At 38.9% G+C, this 15,939-nt stretch overlaps 2 protein-coding genes across 2 annotated transcripts; one reads left to right on the top strand and one right to left on the bottom strand.

Annotated features, from left to right (window-relative positions):
- The first annotated feature begins 2,757 nt into the window (after nucleotides 1-2,757).
- Nucleotides 2,758-4,902, top strand: LOC113273269 (E3 ubiquitin-protein ligase UPL5-like). The gene has a single exon (XM_026523018.1). It carries the CDS (start codon nucleotides 2,758-2,760, stop codon nucleotides 4,900-4,902), a length of 2,145 nt encoding a protein of 714 aa, XP_026378803.1.
- Nucleotides 4,903-4,962: 60 nt separating this feature from the next.
- LOC113274346 (MLO-like protein 1) lies at nucleotides 4,963-7,923 on the bottom strand. The gene is made up of 12 exons (XM_026523758.1): nucleotides 7,601-7,923; nucleotides 7,426-7,483; nucleotides 7,136-7,347; nucleotides 6,927-7,043; nucleotides 6,784-6,844; nucleotides 6,582-6,673; nucleotides 6,390-6,464; nucleotides 6,219-6,307; nucleotides 6,045-6,094; nucleotides 5,861-5,901; nucleotides 5,539-5,748; nucleotides 4,963-5,376 (listed from the first exon to the last, which is right to left on the bottom strand). Exons 1-12 carry the CDS (start codon nucleotides 7,730-7,732, stop codon nucleotides 5,137-5,139), a joined length of 1,377 nt encoding a protein of 458 aa, XP_026379543.1. The 5' UTR covers nucleotides 7,733-7,923; the 3' UTR covers nucleotides 4,963-5,136.
- Between the last annotated feature and the right edge of the window lie 8,016 nt (nucleotides 7,924-15,939).

Genomic DNA, 15,939 nt, shown 5'->3' with positions numbered 1-15,939 from the left:
CCTAAAGACGTTGTTGTTCTATACTAGCAGGCAAGCTGTCTAGGAGCCGTCCAATCATTCAATTATATATAGAATTAATTACTGAAATTGCTCAGTATTTATGAGATGTGTCATTGCCTCAGCTGAAAGACTACACATCTGCATATGCTTTGAGAGACAGTATTCTCAGTCAGAGATTTTATGGCATGAGCTTTCATTCTTCAATGAGATACATGAGCCTCAATACTCATCTGATTGCTGGATCAGGAGCATGTATAATTATGGTTTTACAATTTTAACCGTTGTGTTGATGATGGTTTTTAGCTTAGGGTTAAAATCTTAAAACTGTACAACTGACATGACGTCACTATGACCATTAGCACATTTATTGAATCAATCAGCATGCCTACGCAAGAATTACCGGGGTACCTATTTTTTACATGGGTCATGTTCCACGGCAGAACCCTTAACATCAACTGACATCATCTATGCCAAACCCTAATTCTCATGCTACCGCGCCAAGGCATACTAACCATGCCAGCCGCACCACTGTGCCAATGGAAAATCATGCCAGACACATCTCCGCGCCAAGGAATGCCAACCATGCTAGCTGCACCACTATGCCAATGGCAAACCATGCCAGCCACGTCTACCGCACCAAGGCATGCCAACCATGTTATCCGCACCATGCGCCAATGGCATGCCAAACCCTTGGCCCCACCATGCCAAGCCAACCGCACCTTGCCTTGGCCCCAACCATGCTAGCCGCACCATGCGCCAATGGCATGCCAAATCCTTGGCCCCACCATGCCAAGACAACCGCACCTTGCCTTGGCCCCACCGTGCCAAGTCGTCCGTGCCAGACCCTTGGCCCCAATATGAAAAGCCATACACGCCATTTGCCTTATCCCTACCATGACGGCCTTCCCTAGGCGGCTACCAAAACGAAGGCGTGCGACGATCAACGGCCACCCTTCCATCCTAAATGAAAATCCTAGCCGTCCAAGGTCGCCGAACAATGCATGGTAATGTTTGGCCTTAAACCCTAGTTTTGGCCACGCCAAACCGCGCCAAGGCATGCCATGCCACATGTGCCAATGGCATGCCAACCACCTTTCCGCGCCATACCATGCCGGCCTTCCATATGCGGCTACCAAAACGAAGGCGTGCGACGATCGACGACCACCCTTCCATCCTAAATGCAAATCCTATCCGTCCAAGGTCGCCGAACAACGCATGCTTACCTTTGGCCATAGTTTTGGCCATGCCAAACCGCGCCAAGGCATGACATGCCACATGTGCCAATGACATGCCAACCACCTTGCCGCTAGGCCTGTCAATGGAAGAATATCCGCCGGATATTTAGAAATCTGATATCCGACATGTTAAGCACTACCGGATATTCGATATCTGATAATATCCTATAGGATATCAAAATCAGATATCGATTCCGATAGGCTAAGCTGTCGGATATCCGATAGTATCCGGTTATAACAAAAAAGTTTAAAAACCCTTGTAAAACATTTTCATAATTGACACTTATGGGATATTTATCCGACAATATCCGATACTAGACTCGAAATTAGGATAAATTACAAATAAGTTCCTATACTATCGGATATCGGATATTAACATTTCGGATGGGGTCTAATCCGTTTCCGATATGTTAAGGAAGAAATATCCGATAAAATATCCGATCCGATATCCGATAAAACGGATAAAATCCTATAGGATCTCGAATACTCGGAAAAGGATACCGGATATCGGACAAATATTGACAGGCCTACTTGCCGCGCCATACCATGTCGACCTTACCTATTGCGGCTACCAAAACGAAGGCGTGCGATGATCAACGGACACCCTTTCATCCTAGATGCGAATCCTAGACGTCCAAGGTTGCCAAACAACGCAAGCCTTTGGCCCAAAACCCTAGTTTTGGCCACGCCAAACCACGCCAAGGCATGCCATACCACATGTGCCAATGGCATTCCAACCACCTTGCCGCGCCACGCCATACCGGCCTTCCCTATGCGGCTACCAAAACGAAGGCCTGCAACAATCAACGACCACTTTTTCATCTAAGGTGCAGATCTTAGCCGTCCAAGGTTACCAGCTAACGCATGGCAACCTTTGGCCCTAGTTTGGTCGCGCCTAAACAAAGCCAAGACCCTAACTTTTGGCCGCGCCTAAACTAAGCCATATTAAAGCCATACTGATCATGCTTTCATGCCACTGGCTACCAAACGAAGGGTTGCAATAATCAACGGCTACCTTTCCTCTTAAGACGCAAAATCTCGACCGTCGAAGGTCACCACCGAGCCGGAAAGTCTCCCAAACTCAACTTGCCGGACAACAACAACGTGCTACATGTTTTCCACGAAACACTCGAGACATCAACGAATGTCACAAACTGGGGGATGCTCATTGGGTATTGGTTTGGCGGTTTACAGCATGCAGCATACACTACGCCCGTTATAAGAAAGTGTCATAAGGATGAGGCGGTTAGTAAATACAGGGAGTAATGTGAAACGCTTTCTTTTATGGAACATCAATTCCAGGCGTTATCGGTTACCACCTCCTCCTATTTACTCACCCCTTTTCATTTCTTAATGAGACCAGAGTACGTTTCACTTCGACTTGTATAAATAGGCATTATCTATTTCCACCGAACAACAAGTTCAGGTCAGGAGTATACAACACTCAGAAAACATTTGCTAGCTTTCCATCTGTTAGCTTCCCCTTGGATATTATTCCATACAGAGGGATGCGCAGCTTCAGATGGTTGCAAGGATGAGAAGCACTCAGTATCCTGACACATGGAAAGATGTTGACAGGTTAATCTTAACGATAGAGAGTCTGTGCAGAGATGAACAACATCATGATGGTGCAAATGCGACCATTGTTATTGATTCTGTGAAACACTTCATTGATATGTCTTTGAGATTCAAGACGAGAAATGATAATGACGCTTATGTTAGTCATCATATTCAGATATTTGTGTGTGCAGGTGCAGCAGCAGCTCTGGTTATGCTGTTTTTATCACCTATTAGAGATAACAAAGAGTGTGCTGAAAAGGCAATCCAACTCATTTTAAACCCTCTTGCCGATGATGAAGTAAAAATAGAATTACGAACTCATTTTGTTCCCATCATTTTAGAGTTTTGCATATTGCTTTTTAGTAAAACATCTGCTGACAATCCGCTTTATATTTCGTGCGGAAACACGCTTAGGAAAACCTTGGAGACTATTCACGTTGATAGGAGTAGATGTTTTAATTATGCTCAAGGAAGAGTTGTAATTCAGGGGTTGTCTCTGTTTGTGTCAGAGCTGGGACGTAAGGTCATCAAGGGTTTAGAGTATTCACCACAATCTGCTGCAGCGTCATTTTTAGGTGATGTTAGTGATTTTGTTGCATTTTCGAATCCCATGTGTAACGCAATCGAGGACGGGTTAGGCGGGATGGATCATCTACCTCTTTGTTTGACTGACTTGCACTCATGTTATGTCATGGAGCTCAGAACGCTTCATCTCATTTTCTTAGAAATGCTTGGAAAAATTGATGAATGCTTGAAGAAAATGGAGATTTCGGCTGGCGAAATTAGAGGGAAAATGGATGATAGTTTTCGGAGTGGGTGTGGTGGTCAATATCTTTCCATATTGAAGGCATTGAATATTCTATCTGAAATTTATGAAGGTGCTGAAGAAAAGGTTCAATCTGTTCTGCGGACAAGGCAGGTTGCGCTAGACGCTCTTGTTACGAATTCAAGCAGAAATGATGATCATCTTTGGATTCTTGAGCATAAGGATTTGATATCTTTTGAATGCAGGAGGCACTTAGCGATGACGTTGTTTCCTGAGTTGAAAGAAGATTATACGCGTTTGTTTGAAATGCTTATCGACAGGGATCAGTTATTGGCAGAATCATTCAAGTATGTAAGTAAAGCCGATGTCAAAGATTTGGTTGGTGGTAGACTTTTCATGGAGTTTAAAAATGAGAAAGCGACTGGTCACGGCGTCTTGCGGGAGTGGTTTTGCTTGGTCTGTCAAGCAATATGCAATCCGCGAAACGGCCTATTTCTGGCTTGCGCAGAAGACAACAGAAGGTGCTTTCCTAATCCAGCAGCATCTGATGCCAACCCACTCCACCTTGAATATTTTCGCTTTGGTGGACGGGTATTTGCATTATCGTTGGTGTACAATGTGCAAATTGGAATCTTATTTGATCGCACATTTTTCTTGCAATTGGCCGGAGCGGCTGTTTCTCTGGAAGATGCGCGAGATGCTGATCCCTTATTCTATTCGAGCTGCAAGAAAATTCTGGAAATGGATACTGATTTGATAAATTCCGATGCTTTGAGTCTAACATTTGTTACAGAAGTCGAAAAGCTAGGGTCTAGAAAACCCGTGGAGCTCTGCGCAGGAGGAAATAGCATTGCGGTGAATAGCAAGAACCGAGAAGCGTATGTAAATCTCCTTATACAACACCGTTTTGTGAAATCGGTCACAGATCAAGTAAAAGCGTTTTCCAGAGGTTTTTCTGAAATGCTTTGTGATGCATCCCTGCTTCCTTTCTTTTTCCGGAGTTTAGAGCACGAAGATCTTGATCAAATGCTGCATGGAAGTGATAGAGCTCTATGCGTAGAGGACCGGAAGGCGCACACCAAGTATAATGGCTATAAATCAACTGATAGCCAAATCATCTGGTTTTGGAAGGTACATATATACTTCTATATATTCTTCCAGTTTGCAACGAGTGCTGCATATTGTGTAGGTAACCGAATTCTTTTCACTAAGCTCTGGAACATGTTTAATCCAAGTACTTACCGGTTATGTCTTCCGAGTTATAAATCCAAGTCTAAAATGCAGGAATCTCTTCAAATCATCACACAAGAACATTTGAGCTGCAGCTTTGGTTTACAATGAGGTGCATAAAAAAAGAGTTTAACAGGCGGGTCGTCATTTATTTCTTTTTTTGGTGGGATATAAAATCAAAAATCAATGCCATTCTCAAACGGTACTTGTAACTTCGAACAGAAACATATACTGCATTACTTTTCAAGGTACATATATATCGTAGATAAGCTCTCACTAATACAACAATGAAACAGATGACACCATTGAAGTAGTTGAAATTGTTTTTATGTTATCGGGTATAGTCTACGGTTCAACGTGCTCGGTTGATGGTACAAATGGTTCAATTTGTGCTAGATTACCATCTCCATTTGTGGTTTGTTGCTGGCCCGTGATGCTCAGCTGAATATGTGCGGTAGAAGAACCTGCTTGAGTTGAACCATTAGCAGCTGCTAGCAGACCTCTTTTCCTCGATTTTGCAGCCCAGGCATCTAATCCTTCTTGTACGTTCTCATGGAATACAGTCTTCTTGAGAGAAGTTTCCATCTTCACAATTACAAAAATGAAAGTAAAATGAAGTAGGGTTCTGTATCAAGTAATTAATAAGTGATGGATTAAAACGTTGTTTAATTTACCTGTGTTAATTCTAAAATAATAGAGCTGAACTAGTGAGGAAACTTTGTATAAATGAACATAATGACCACGTACCCATATCCAGAAGAAAAATGCAATTTCAAAAGCATTTTGAAAGAGGGTGAAGTGAATCAGGAAGAGGACGATACGGGGACGACCAAACCAGAAGTGTTTGTCTGAGGGCTGGACCACCAACTCTCCTGGTACTGCTACATGTTTCTCAGCAACTTCATGAGCCAATTGAGAAATAACATGCTGCAGCTTTGCTCCTACTGCAACTAGGAGCTGAACATGCATCAAATTAGATGTACCTAATCAGTTGGAGTTTCTGACTTTCCACTAAAATGCATATAGAGTAATAAACATATAAAGAGCTCGATAGGATTAGCAAGCTCACAAAGAGGGGAACGAAAGCTATCCAGAAATATGTATGCCAACCTGCACATTGAAAGAAAAAACGGCTTTTAAGTCAGTACTTAAGATTAGCGTGCAAGGAAAACAATTAGCAGGTTGACATTTACCCCAAGCGTCTCAAGAACATATGACATAAACAAGAAAATTGAAGCATTCATGAATTTTACCTTCTACATTCAGCAGCAAGAAAATGACCACAAATACCCAAAGATACCAACTGCAAGAAAAAACAAAGTTACGGGAAGCTTAGGCCTTCTATTATTCAATTAGTTGAAGGTTATGTAGGACAGTCTTGACTTCCACTCTTTCTTTTTCATTTCTCAGTGTAAATTATTCTTTACCTTATGCCCACAACTTTCCTAAAATCATCTTCTAGAGCTCGAACCATGTACTTGTGAAAATCGAACTTCGTGTTTCCACTGCAATGAGTCTACAAGAATATGAAACTTATTGAGGGAACGCCACAACTCAACAAGTATGTTTCATACAAATTATATTCGTAAGCGTATTACCATAATGAAACCTAGCCGCAATGTGATGTAGTCTGATTTCGTCACAGACTCATAAAATTGCTTGAAGAAAGAATACTGCAATGCATAAAAAAGATTGCACGAGTCATTCTCATGCTAAGAATACTGCAATATTCTGAGGTTATCCAACTTTATGCTCTCCATAACTGAGATCAATACAATGTCATGGCTTACCAACCAGCCCAGTACCCACGAGTCTATACCACAAATAAGCATATGGTCCTTGATAAAAGCATGCTGACGGACATGTGTGACCTTGTTCAGCGCTGCACACGCAATACTCCATTTCACATAATTATAAACCATTGGAAGTAATTGAAGATACACAGATGGGTTTTCTGAAAAACTTAAAAGAAATTAATCGACTCGTAATTACCCTTCTCTGTGTCATATTTATCTTTCGCAATTGAATCCTCCCAGTGCTTCCATGTCCGTATCTAAAACATAAATTGAAAATTTGAACATCCACAAATACAACAATGAATAATCAATAGCATTAGAAGGTAACCGGGCAATTACCTTTATGCCGCCGAAAAGAATGGTGAGAACACAAAATGCCACATGAACAATAGCCAACACAAATATAAAGATATGCAGATGATGCAATGCCTCAGCAGACAAGAGTGGAACCTTTCCCTGCACAAGCCAAGAAACGCAATTACACATATATATACCAAATGAAAACCGCAGTCTACGTCAAATGCATGATCTAATCAAAAGACACATACCTTTTTAGTGCAGTAATCATTGTTAGCTGATGATGCCAAGAGTTTTCTTCCAATACCAGATATGAAGCCAACTTGATAATGAGCACTTTTTTCAAGAACTTCCTTCTTACATGGAAGCAAGTGGTCAGTCAAACTCTTGCTTATACAGATTTTAGAGATTCTATTTTGGAATACTGTCAGCAATAGTGAAATGAATCCTAGCAGCATCAATTCTGCAACATCATACATATTGTTAAAATCTTTGGAACCCCTTTACCTCCATTGAGAGAGAGAGAGAGAGAGATATGTACCTTCCTTGATCTTCTGTAAAGCTTCAAAAAGGGGTTTTTGATTATTCTTCTTCAAATACTGTTCATCAAAGCCCAGAAACAGGAGAATTAGTCTTAAAAAACACAGGAATTAGACTTGAAAAACAGAGAAAACAGAGGAATTTCAGGCCGGAGAAACAGAGAAGTAATTATTAACCTTTCCAAGGGTATGAAGGAGTCTTTCAACAGCAAGAGATATAAAAACAAAAACAGAACAAACTAATGCAACAATCCATGTTGGTGTATATTCTAATGAATCGAGCCTGCTATCATCTCCTCCTCCTGCCATTGATGGTGGTTTTCTTGTCAAACTCTGACTACAATCTCTCTATCTCCCCGGCCCTGTAAAAGAAGAAGATGCAAAATGCAACCATTTTTCTTTGCTAGCAGCTGAAATACACTCTTTACATAAACGTGACTGGAATAGCAGTTGACATTATTATTATTCTTATTTATTTATTTATGCTAAATAGAGAATTGCCAATTAATGGGCAAGGAAATTACTAAAAAAACAAACAAAAACAAGCTCCCGTATTGCTAACAATATTATCAGGTTGGTTTCTTAAAAGAAATCAACTGGACTGGACAACTACATTACATTGGGCCGCATAAGGCATATATGTACGGATAAAGTAGGCCAAGTTGCACCTTTTGTCAAGGTCAAACAAATGTATTTCACTAGCTAAATACGGCTGTCATAAATGACGAGCGTTATAACCATCTCTGCTCTGTGTGCGACTTCTCAATGTTGGTTAAACTTCAACGTAGAAGTCACTAACAAGCTAGTTAGGACAAGATTAGGAAATTGATGTAATCCTAAGGGAATTAGAAGTCATCTAGTTCTAAGAAAAGGAAAGACATGTAATAAGATAATAGGATTAGGAAAAGGAATTCATAGTTCTATATATATATATGCTCATCAAAGTTGTGGTTGATCATATAAGCAAGATTAGAGCTTGTGTTTAGTTTTGAGAGATTTTCTAAACATCAATAAAGAGAGTTGTCTTTATATAAGCTAAGTTTCATCTTGCAGTTGTCATTAATTGGTATCAGAGCTTGTTTCCGATCCATGGAAAACGAAACCACCATTGTGGGTGCAAAACAGTTCACGCCACCATCAATACAAGTTCCAATCCTCAACCCCACAAACTACACAGTATGGGCCATGAGAATGAAGGTACTGATGAAAATCTACAAAGTTTGGGAAACAATTGATCCTGGTACATTGGACCCAGACAAAAACAATTGATCCTGGTACATTGGAAACTACTTAATTATCTATGGTCAAAATGCTTAGAACTGATAGAGGAGGAGAGTTCACTTCCTTAGAGTTCAACAAGTTCTGTGAGTCAAATGGAATCAAAAGGCAACTCACAACACCATATACACCACAACAAAACGGAGTGGTGGAGAGGAGAAACATGACTCTAATGGAGATGACAAGAAGTTCTTTAAAGGCTATGCAGGTACCTAATTATCTATGGGGAGAAGCTGTACGACACTCCACATACCTAATAAACAGGATACCTACGAAAGCTCTGAAAGACATGACTCCATATGAAAGTTTGCGAAAGAGAAAACCAAACATAGATCATTTAAGAGTGTTTGGTTGCAAAGCATACGAAAAAGTTGATTCTGCAACTCTTAAGAAACTGGATGATCGATCTCAGACTCTTGTGAATCTAGGAATTGAGCCTGGATCCAAAGCTTACAGATTATTCAATCCAACAACGAAAAGAGTAATAGTGAGTCGAGATGTGGTATTCGATGAAAAGGCAAACTGGAACTGGAAAGAAACTAAAGATGGACCAAGTAGGGATCCAGGAATGTTTCACATGAGATGGGGTCAAGTAATTGATGAAGGCGAAGGACCCATAATCATCAATACCAATAGAAACAATGATGTTAATCAAGAAGAAGAAGAGAATAATGAAAACACTGAGAATAAATAAGAAGAAGAAGAAGAAGAAGAAGAAGAGATCGATGAAATAACTCAACCCATTCCACTGCGAAAATCAACAAGACAGATACAAAAGCCACAGTATCTGGAGGATTATGTTCTTCAAGCTTTAGAAGAATGTGAGATTATGCTACTTTCTGTTAATGATGAACCAAGGAATTTTCAGGAAGCAAAGGTCTCGACTAAATGGACACAAGCATGTAGAGAAGAAATTATTTCAATAAACAGAAACAAGACTTGGTTTCTGGTTGATAATCCAGGTGGGGTAAAAGTGATTGGTCTTAAGTGGATCTTCAAAATAAAACGGAATGCTGATGGTACTGTCAACAAATATACGGCAAGACTTGTAGCTAACGGATACGTTCAAGAATCAGGCATAGACTTTGATGAAGTTTTCGCACCAGTTGCTAGACTAGAGACAATTCGTCTCTTAATAGCAGAAGCTGCATCAAACTCATGGTAAATTCACCACTTAGACGTTAAGACAGCATTCTTACATGGTGAATTGCGAGAAGATGTGTATGTTGAACAACCAGAAGGTTTTGAAGTAAAAGGACAAGAGCATAAGGTTTATAAGTTATCAAAAGCTCTATATGGTCTAAGACAAGCTCCTCGATCCTGGAATACAAAGTTAGATCAAATCTTAAGAGAAATCAGTTTTGTTAGGTGCTCTAAAGAAACATCAGTATACAGAAGAGAAGAAAAGGGAACGCTTCTTGTGATTGCAGTCTATGTAGATGATCTATTTTTGACTGGCAACTCACTTAGGGTGATCAATGAGTTCAAGAGAGAAATGTCATCAAAGTTTGAGATGTCAGACCTCGAAAAACTCACTTATTACCTTGGCATAGAAGTCCATCAAGGAGTAGAAGGGATTCAGATTAAACAAGAAGCTTATGCAAGGAGAATTCTGAAAGAAGCAGGACTTGAAACTTGTAATCTAACTAAGATACTAATGGAGTTTGGACTTAAAGTTTCAAAGGAACAAGAAGAAGCTGAGATTGATCCAACGAGTTATAGAAGAAATGTTGGATGCCTTAGATACTTGTTACACACAAGACCAGACTTGGCTTTCTCTGTGGGAGTAGCAAGCCGTTATATGCAGAGTCTACGCAAGTATCATGGTGATGTAATAAAGAAGATATTGAGATATCTAAGAGGAACAATCAGCTGTGGATTGAAGTATGGTCGAGGAGGATCAAAAGGAATTGTTGGGTATAGTGACAGCAGTCATAATATTGACCAAGATGATGGAAAAGGTACAACTGGTCATATATTTTATCTAGGTGAAGCACCTATTACATGGTGTTCACAGAAGCAAGACACTGTATCCCTCTCATCATGTGAAGCTGAGTTTATGGCCGCAACAGAAGCAGCTAAACAATCAATATGGCTTCAAGAACTGTTGGGTGCAAATTAAAGGAAGAGAACCTGGAAAAGTTCATTATAAGTCTGCAATTGCACTCACTAAAAATCCAGTGTTTCATGGGAAGACGAAACACATTCACAAAAGGTATCATTTCATACGAGAATGTATCGAGAAGGAGATCATCAATGTTGAACACATACCAGGAACTGAGCAGAAAGCAGATATATTGACAAAGGCATTATCTCGGATCAAGTTTGAAGAAATGAGACAATTGATTGGGGTACAAGATATGTCACGGGTAAGGTTGAAGCTTAACGGGGAGAATGTTGGTTAAACTTCAACATTAGAAGTCACTAACAAGCTGGTTAGGACAAGATTAGGAAATTGATGTAATCCTAAAGGAATTAGAAGTCATCTAGTTCTAAGAAAAGTAAATATATGTAATAAGGTAATAGGACTAGGAAAAGGAACTCATAGTTCTATATATATATGCTCACCAAAGTTGTGATTGATCATATAAGCAAGATTAGAGCTTGTGTTTAGTTTTGAGAGATTTTCTAAACATCAATAAAGAAAGTTGTCTTTATATAAGATAAGTTTCATCTTGCAGTTGTCATTACTCAAGTCAATCATCATGTAATTTTTTTTTTAGTCATCTCATGTCCTGACAAAATAACAATTATTGCTTTGTATAATAATTGGTTGTACCCCCTAACTATTCACGACCTGAAAAAACATCATTTTTCGAAAACACGAACTGTCAAGAGCTCAGAGAAGATGCAACGGTACGATCAAAACCATAGACCAAAGATCAAAAAAACAATCAAATTTAAGTTTAGTCTGCGGTGTTACACTAGGGTGGAAGAGTAAATTTGGTCGTTTGGAAAAAAAGTATACACCAGGATCACATTATATGCCCACCCCATCACCAAGATCACGTTATATGCCCGCCCCATCACAGGATCACATTATATGCACGCCCCATCAGCCATCAGGCGAACTTTATATGTACGCCTCACTCCGGATCACATTATGTGCCCGCCCCATCACCAGGATCACATTATATGCCCTCCCCATCAACAGGATCACATTATATACACGCCCGGTGACAAACGAACATTATACGTCCGCTCGACTATATATAGTTTTGGTCTTGGTCCCCGACCAAATATAGTCTGGAATTTGGTCTTGGTCTGGATTTTAGGCTTTACTCCGTCCCGATGTGTCTCGTCTCTGGACCATAGTTATAGGTTTGATCGTCCACTGTGGTTGCTCTTAGGAGATGGTTCTCCCTGCGTCCCTGCCACTCGGTGACTCGGTCGTTCTTTGTTATATTTATAAGAAACAAAGCAGAGGCATAACACCATCCACAACAACAACGATTTGTTACGACAAAACAAATCCTAAGCATCCACGTGGAATCGATAAAAATTCCTAACACAATTATCTGTCCCGTATCCAACATTTACAGCAAAGCATGAAAAGCAGTTAAATACTGTAGTTTCCTCTCTCCGGTGTAGAGACCTCAAAAACGGCTCAAACAAAAGATAAAAAATCTACGAGATCATTTTAATAACTGGGCAGATTACGTAATATTACCAAAGTATTCATAGTTATTCCTAATAATCTTAAATTGGACAACTCCAAAACACAATGAAAGATAAGACATAAATCTACAACTTCTGTCAAGTCCACATATCATTCTAGTATCATTCATCTAGGTTACATAAAATAGTCGAAAACATAACAAAGTGAAAGTTGTCCAGAAATTTATGAAACCATCATCCAAATTATATTGAACGGTGAATATGACGGTGGATTATTCTCAAATTTCAACCAGAGAACCTGAGCATATTATCTAATAACAGGAAAAAGTTGATCATAAATCGGATACAGTGAGTATATATATATATTAGCTTTAGATTAATTTAAATCAATAAAAACACCTTAAGAGAAAGAGGTTTAGCATTCTATTATCGAGTATAAACTGATTTTTTCTCGTTAAGATTTCTTGTGTTCTCTACTTGTTTAAAGTATTTTTCAACAATTCTGAATATAAAAATTATTTATTAACTTTAGATTAATTAGCATATTGAATTAGTTGACCACCTAAGCGATCTACCAAACAAGCATAACTATTCATATTAGTAAAGACAAGCGATAATCATGTGAAGAACTCAAAATAGATTCATATAATAAATTAAACCATGTTTATAACTTAAAATTCATCTTCACCAAATGTAGGATTTGGCATAGAGAGGATTTCATCATCCATTGCACGAACCCAACCATCATCCTGGACTGCCTCGACATAAGCAATAGGATCAGAATCTGCAAACAATGCAAAACTAACAATTTCTTCATCATACTCTTCATTATCATTATTTACATCATAATCTTTGAAAACGTACAGGCATACTACGAGTTCGTGTTGAAACACGAGTTGTTGGAACTTGCTGAGTTGAAGAATCGGGTTCTGAAGTATTATTTGGTGTTGTAGGATTGTCCGTAACTGAAGGTGTACTTGGTTCTTGATCTTCTGCCTCGGCTTATTTGTCTTCATTATCGATGACATCTAATTCAACTCCCAACTGTAACTTTTCAGTTCTTGTCCACTCCCATAATTTATCATCACAGAACTTAACATCTCTACTGATAATAACAGTCGGTGACAGGATTAAACAGCTTGTACCCCTTAGTTGTATCACTGTAGCCAAGGAAAATGCACTTCTCACCTTTTGCATCAAGATTTTAACGTTTTTTAGCTAGCACATGAGCATCAACAATACTCCCAAACACACGAAGAACTGCAACATTAGGTTTAAAACCACTCCATGCTTCTTATGGGTCATGTTGCAAACACTACTTGTGGGACTCCTGTTAATAATGTAACCAGAACAAGCAACAACCTCCGCCCGGAAAATTTTAGGTAAATTTTTATAATTAAGCATACTACGAGCCATTTCAAAAATAGTCTGGTTTTTCCTTTCGGCAACTCCATTTTTTTTGCGGAGTAAAACTAGTTGTAATTTGATGCCTAATGCCATGCATTCTACAATAATCACCAAAAGCGTTCGAGTTGTACTCTCCACCTCTATCAGTGCGAAGTAATTTCAAACACTTTCCACTTTGTTTCTCGACAAAATATTTAAATGCCTTAAATGTTTCAAAAGAATCAGATTTATTCTTCAAGAAAAATATCCAAGTCTTTCTACTATAATTATCAATGAAAGTAAGAAAGTAAAGATTACCTCCATGAGATACAGTCTTCATTGGGCCACAGAAATCAGAATGTGCTATCTCCAACTGATGTGTTGCTCTTCGAGATTTCCCGACTGGAAACGGAAGTCTGTGTTGCTTACACAATACAACATTCACATAATCGGTTAAATTCTTCCAATAAAGGTAAACCTCTAACCATTTATTTCTTTGCCAATGAACGTAACCCATTGAAGTTAAGATGACCGAAACCAAAATGCCGTAACCAATTATCATCTAGAACAATACCACTGAAAACACAAACAATTTCTTATTTTATAGGAAAAGGAAATAAACGACTCTTGGTCATTGTCACCTTAGCAATCAACCCCTTCTTATGGTTCTCAATAGTGCAAATACCATCATCAATGACAAAATTCACAGATAATTGACCCATACTGAACAGGTTCAAATGGAGACTTGGTACATAAAAAATATCAAAAATACAATGATGAGATTTATCAGCTAGAAAAATGATAACTTTACCTCTACCCAAAATAGGTACCTTGGCTTTGTTCCCGAAGTTCACTACTTTACGAACAGATTCATTAAGGTGGGAAAATAGTTCCTTAGTGCCAAACATATGGTTACTACAACCAGAGTCCAAAAACCAAGTATATTTGTTGTCACCGTGTTTTTTTGAAATACTGCAAGCAAAAAAAAAAAACTTTTCTGGTTCCCCAATCTCTACAAAGTTTGCCTGCTCAGTCTTTTTCCGCTTAAGCCAACAATTGTGGTTGTAATGTCCAAGTTTTCCACAGTGGTAGCAGTTCAAGTTTGGACTTATCTTTCTTGCGTGGGGAGTCACTTTTGCCTGAACTTGATGATGTTCTTTTGTTGGAGCTTATATTTTCATTGATAGCGACCTTGCTTCCAAAGCATGCTTCAAAGAACTTGTCTTTCTCTGCTTCATCTTGTACTCATAAGCATAAAATGAACCCTCTAATCCTTCAATAGTTAGAGTAGACATATCCTTTCCTTCTTATATTGCAGCAACAACGTAATCAAAACTTTCTGTTAAAGATTGCATGATCTTTTCACCAACACGAGAGTCAGCTACAATCTCACCATTGACCCTCAATTGATTCATAACAACTTGAACTCGAGAAAAGTAATTCGAAATAGATTCAGATTCATTCATATATAGAGATTCTAATTCACCTCGTAAGGTTTGCAATCTTACAATTTTCACCTTGTCATCTCCTTTGTAAGCTTTCTGCAAGATGTCCATGCTTGCTTAGATGTTTTTGCAGCTAAAATCTTTTAAAAAACTGCATCATTGAGGGCTTGGTGTATGAAGTGCAACATTTTTTTGTCCTTCTTTATGTTCTATGTCAAATCATCCCTTTGGGGTTGAGGAAGAGCTGCACCAACTTCCGGATCATCTACATTGAAGAAACCAGACTCAACAATCTCTGTAAGCTCCTGAAAACCAAACAATACTTTCATCTGGATGCACCACCGATCGTAATTCTTCCCACTGAACTGTGGAACTTGAGGCTGTAGTAATTCTTTCATTATAGATTTTTATCAAACACCTAATTTGGAAGAATTTTAACAGCGAAAACTTAAGGATCGTCTCTAGCTCTTCATGCCAGATGTAGGATCTAACTAATTTAGTCCACCTGCAATCACAATACATAATGACAGAATATAATTGGAAGAAGATATATGAGAATCAATAGATTTTCTTATTGAGATTCAATACTTAGTTCAATATGGAATGAACCGGAAACATCACCTTATAAAGGTGTTACAAAAACTTGGCAGTTGAAACAAATAAACAAAACTGATTGCAAATAAAATTCCTAAATACTAATAAAAGACTAAGTTGCAAGACTTATTCAAACTGACACAGTAAACTTAGCTGTTTGAGTTTTACTTTCAACAGCCTCCCTAAAACTCAGAC

This window comes from Papaver somniferum, chromosome 4, assembly GCF_003573695.1.
Source record: "Papaver somniferum cultivar HN1 chromosome 4, ASM357369v1, whole genome shotgun sequence".
Taxonomy (NCBI): Eukaryota; Viridiplantae; Streptophyta; class Magnoliopsida; order Ranunculales; family Papaveraceae; genus Papaver; species Papaver somniferum.
The sequence above is the reverse complement of the archived record's forward strand: the minus strand, read 5'-3'. Positions and strand labels throughout refer to the sequence as shown.